The sequence below is a fragment of the Apteryx rowi genome, unplaced genomic scaffold (genome assembly GCF_003343035.1).
Source record: "Apteryx rowi isolate R43461 unplaced genomic scaffold, aptRow1 scaffold_768, whole genome shotgun sequence".
In the NCBI taxonomy this organism is placed as follows: Eukaryota; Metazoa; Chordata; class Aves; order Apterygiformes; family Apterygidae; genus Apteryx; species Apteryx rowi.
Window position 1 is genome coordinate 274,278 of NW_020451058.1, and position 4,730 is coordinate 279,007.

Below are 4,730 nucleotides of genomic sequence, written 5' to 3' on the forward strand. Positions count from 1 at the left end.
GGACGAGGGCCCCCCCCTGGACAGAGGGTCCCGGTGGTGCGGGGCTGGGGGGGGGGCCAGCAGCCAGGCTCGCCGCGGGGACGGGGGCTCGCGGGCTTCTGTCAGTGCCCCCCCCCCGGGAGGGTCTGCGGCAGGTGACCCCCCCCCGGGGTGCAGAGCCCCCCCCTCACCCTGCCCTGTCCCCAGCCCCCAGGGCCCGACGCAGCCCCCAGCCCGGGCGGCCGCACGGGGGCTCGTGGGGACGGGGGGCTCGTAGCCCGGCCACCCATCGGGCGCCCGCATGGGGCAGAGTCCGGGAGTCTCCCCATCCCCTGCCACGCGGGCAGGCGCCTCGTCTCCTCCGGGTGACACCCCGCATCRGTGACACCCCGCGGGGTGACGGAGGCTGGGTGGCTTTGGGGAGGGGCAGGGGGCTCCCTTCCTCCCTGCTGCCTGGGGGACGGTGGGTGACGAGTGGCTCGTTAACCCGAGGTGGGTCAGAGCTGGCAGGTCTGGCTGGAAGAAGGTTGTGGAGGTGGGGATGGCTCCCCTGGCCCCCGGTGAGGTGGGGGAAACTGAGGCACAGAGGGGCTGGAGCGCATGCCGCAGGGTCACCCAGCACGCGGGCCGAATTCTGCTTCGCACCAGATCCCCTGCAGGCCAAGACCCCTCGGAGGGCTAGCAGGGGCCGTGGGAGCAGGCAGGGTGGTGGGTTCAGCCCGCCCTTGTCCATCCTTAACGAGTCCGTGACCTTCTCCCCCAAGCGAGGCGCACAACGGAGAGCAGCTCACCATGGCCGACCAGAGCAACATCCAGTCCGCCGCCTCCAAGAGCATCCGCCCGTTCCGCTCCAGCGAGGAGTACCTCTACGCCATGAAGGAGGACCTCGCCGAGTGGTTCAACACCCTCTATGACCTGGACATCCAGGTYGACAACTTCATGGAGACCCTGGAGACAGGCTATGACCTCTGCCAACACGCCAACAACGTCAACCGCATCGCCCTGGAGTTCCAGCAGCAGCACCCAGAGGCTGCGGCCTGCATGCGTGTCCCCCAGAACGAGGTCATCTTCCAGGCCAAGAACGTGGTGCCTGGCTCCTTCATCGCCAGGGATAATGTCTCCAACTTCATCCAGTGGTGCCGGCAGGACCTTGGCATCCAGGATGTTCTGATGTTTGAAACCAATGACTTAGTGCTGAAGAAGAATGAGAAGAACTTTGTCCTGTGCTTGCTGGAGGTGGCCAGGAGGGGCTCTAAGTTTGGGATGCTTGCCCCCATGCTGATCCAGATGGAGGAGGAGATCGAGGAGGAGATGAGGGACCAAATCGCCTATGGGGTCCTGGACATGCAACAGGAGAGCCACAACCTGGACCCTGAGTCTCCAGTCTACCCCAGCAGGGCACAGCGCATCTCCTTGTGTGACCTGAAGAACCTGGACGAGCTGGTGAGATACTCTCCTGTTTATACCTTAAGCATGTGGGAGGTCCTCCTGGCCACCCAGCAGGGCTCTCTGTGGCCCATGGGAGGTCTTCTCCATCTGCTCAACAGGGCTCTCTGTGGCCCATGGGAGGTCCTCTCCATCCACCCAACAGGCTCTCTGTGGCCCATGGGAGGTCCTCTCCATCTGCCCAACTGGCTCTCTGTGCCTTAGGGAGCCGCCTTATGTCGTGTGATGGCTTATTTTGGAGGCAGAGGCCATAATCACAGGGGGATGTGGGACATGGGTGTCACCACCRCTGCCGCCCGCTCTCTTTCCTTGTCCCGCCTCGCCTCCAGGAGTGGTGACGGTGGTTTGGAGCCGCGTCTGAAATGTGCTTGTGAGCCAAGTCGCTCCGTGGCCATGCGGGCCTGGCCCAGCCGGAGTCGCCAGCCCCTCGCCGGTCCGGAGGATGCTGGGGGGGACGGTGGCCTCGGCACTCGGGTGCGTTGGGCAGGTGGGAACCCAAAGCTGTTCTCAGCTGGGGTTTAACCCACCAGGTCGAAACGCGTTTTGTGAGCGTCCTCGGGTGCCTCCGGGGATGCAGAGGCTCGTGGGAGTCGGGGCACGGGAAGGGCGGAGGTGTTTTTCCGGGAAAGCCTTTGGCAGACGGAGTCAGCAGTGYGGCCGGGCACGGATTGCTTACTCACGCTCCGCTGGGCTCCGGCACCCTCTCTCRCCGCCCCGGGAGCGCCGAGCCGAAGCTCTCCGGCGTGACACGTCCCCCCCGGCCGCGTGGCCGCCCTGCCGCGATTTGGGGCACCGGGCTGCCAAAAAGGGGGTTTTCCAGGCAGGCAGGCACATGGCAAGCTGGTGCCGGAGGTTATTCCTGCTCTCCAGGGCCTCGATGCGGAGCCGGCCCGGCCGAGGACAGAGAGCCGGAGGGGATTAACGCGGGGTCTGGCCGCGCGCGCAAGGCAGCCGGATTAAGACGGCGGCATCGAATGCGAGCGCTCCGGGGAGGGAAGAGGGGGGGCCCTGCCCTCCCCGACTCCCTAATCTCCCGGCCTTTTCTTAATTTCGGCCCTTTCCCTGATTGCTCGTTAAGCCTCCGGCCGGYGGCGGGAAGGACACGGCTGCGTAATGCCTTGCTTTGGGCTTTTACGGGCATCCTTGGAGCCGGGGAGGAGCCTGCCGGAGCCGGACACCCTTGGCGGCCGCCGCCGCGCCGGGGGCACGGAGCCCGCGCGGGCGGAAACGGTCACTCCGGGCCTTCGGCCGCGGTCCGGGCGCGCTGCCGACGGCGGGTTTCCGCCGCCRGGAGATGTTAGGCGGCGTCGGGTGCTGCTTGGATGCCTTGGCCCCGCGCCGCCGGCCGGGCCGGGGAACGCGGCGCTACGTAGGGAATTGGGCACCGGTGCCAGGGACGTAACATGCTCATCCCGGGGCTCATCCCAGCRCCGGGGATTCCTGGGCTCTTCTCCTCGCTGCGGCGGCCAAGCTCCCCCCCGTGTCTCGGTTCCCCCCGTGCCTCAGTTTCCCCYGGGCCTCAGCTCCTGCCCCGGCTGCTGGGAGCAGGGCGAAGCTCCGGAGGGGCCCCGGGCAGCGGCAGGGGATGAGCCGGGGGCGGCGGGGAGGGAAGGGGAGGGCAGGGGGGGGCAGCTGGGAGGTGCTGCCGCTGCGGCCCCCCCGGATGCCGGACGGGGCAGGAAGCGGCCGCGTCCCGGGATTCCCCCGGCTCTGGCAGCCGCAGACGGAGCTTGCGTAATCCATGACGTCATCCAAGCGCCTTTTTTCCTTTTTTTCCCCCTTTTTTTTTTTTCCCCCCCCTTCCCAGTCGGGCTGCGAGGCGAAGCCGCCCCCAATACAGCAGGTGGCTGGGGGGGTTGGCGAGAGGAGAGGAGAGGAGGAGGAGGAGGAGGAGGAGGAGGAAGGTCGGGGGCTGAGCCCTGGAGGTCTCTGCGGCGGCAGATCGCGGCGGAGGCTCCATGATCCCCCCCCCCCCCGTTCCCTCCCTCCAGCTGCTTTGGGGCCCTGTTTCAGGAGGTCCCGGGCACCGGCTGTGAGAAGGAAGAGCTGGCGGCGGGTGAACCGAGCTGTGTCCGTTCTCAGCTTGCTGGGGCAGCAGCTGGCTGCGGGGCGCCAAGGGGCTCCGGGGACCCACGTGAAAACCAGCCCCAGGGGGCCTCTCTGGGAGCCGAAAGGAGGGTTTAGGGGTTGAGCGGCTCCGGCTGGGGGGGGTTAAACACGGCTGATATTTCCTCCTCCTCCTCCTCATTTTTTTTTTGGATAACGGCAGCCCAAAATGCGCTTGGGCGCGTGTGAGAAAACCAAAGCTCCGCTTAAAAAAGCCACGGCGGTGCCGGAGGGCCGGGCCGTTCCGGCTGCTATTCCGGGCCTCCGGGAGCCGAGGAAATTACAGCGGTGCGACGAGCTGCCCGAACCGTGGCTTTGGGAGGAAGGCTCTTCCCGGGCGTGGGAACGCCGCGCTCGGCTGGGGATTTGGGGGGGGGGGGCTCATCCGCCGCCAGCTTTTCTCGGCGGCGCTGGGCCCAGCGGCGGCGGCGGCGGAGCGGGAAAGCTGGCGGCCCCCGATGCCGCGGCGTCGCTCAGCTCGGCCTCTCGCCGCTCTCTGCCCGCAGGTGCGAGAAATCCTGGGCCGCTGCACCTGCCCGTCCCAGTTCCCCATGGTCAAAGTCTCGGAGGGTAAATACAAAGTGGGAGACTCCAACGCGCTGATCTTTGTTCGAGTAAGAGCCGCCGCCGCCGCCGCCCGGACCCTTCTCCCGCCTCCTTTTCCCGAAAGCTCGCGCTGCCGGTGATGCTTCGGCGTTACGAGCGTCTCGCTCCCCAGCCCCACGCCGGCTCCGTCCCGGCAGCCGGTCGCTGTCCTGGGGATCCTGCTGCTTGCCGGGAGCATCCCCCTTCGGGCACCCACATCCGCTCGGCGGCTCCGGAGCCGAGGGCCGGGATGAGCAGCCTCGGCACGCGGGCGGGACGGGTGTCCCTGGGAGGGGACGAGGGTGCTGGGCGCCCTTCGCTCTCCTGCAGCCGGCCCTGGGCTGCTGCCACGTCCCGCTGGGAAGGGGGGGGGTGACACGCCGGGCACCTCCGCGCCTGAAGGCGGCTGCTTCCCTCTTCCCGGCGGGAAGGCCGGGAAGGCCGGGAGGGGACGGTGACGGGCGCCTTGCTGCCCGCAGGTGCTGCGCAGCCACGTGATGGTGCGCGTCGGCGGCGGCTGGGACACGCTGGAGCACTACCTGGACAAGCACGACCCGTGCCGCTGCGCCTCGCTCTGTGAGTGGGGGCGCGGGAAGCGGGGTGACCCCCCCCCC

General features: G+C 68.1%; 1 protein-coding gene across 1 annotated transcript in view; it reads left to right on the forward strand.

Moving 5' to 3' along the window:
• The window catches only part of GAS2L1 (growth arrest specific 2 like 1), an 11,603-nt gene that overhangs the window by 3,100 nt on the left and 3,773 nt on the right, over positions 1 to 4,730 (forward strand). Inside the window, exons 2-4 of the mRNA XM_026088364.1 lie at positions 744 to 1,422; positions 4,038 to 4,145; positions 4,596 to 4,682. Of these exons, the coding sequence (XP_025944149.1) occupies positions 772 to 1,422; positions 4,038 to 4,145; positions 4,596 to 4,682 (846 nt within the window). The 5' untranslated portion in view covers positions 744 to 771. The remainder of the gene's footprint in view (positions 1 to 743; positions 1,423 to 4,037; positions 4,146 to 4,595; positions 4,683 to 4,730) is intronic.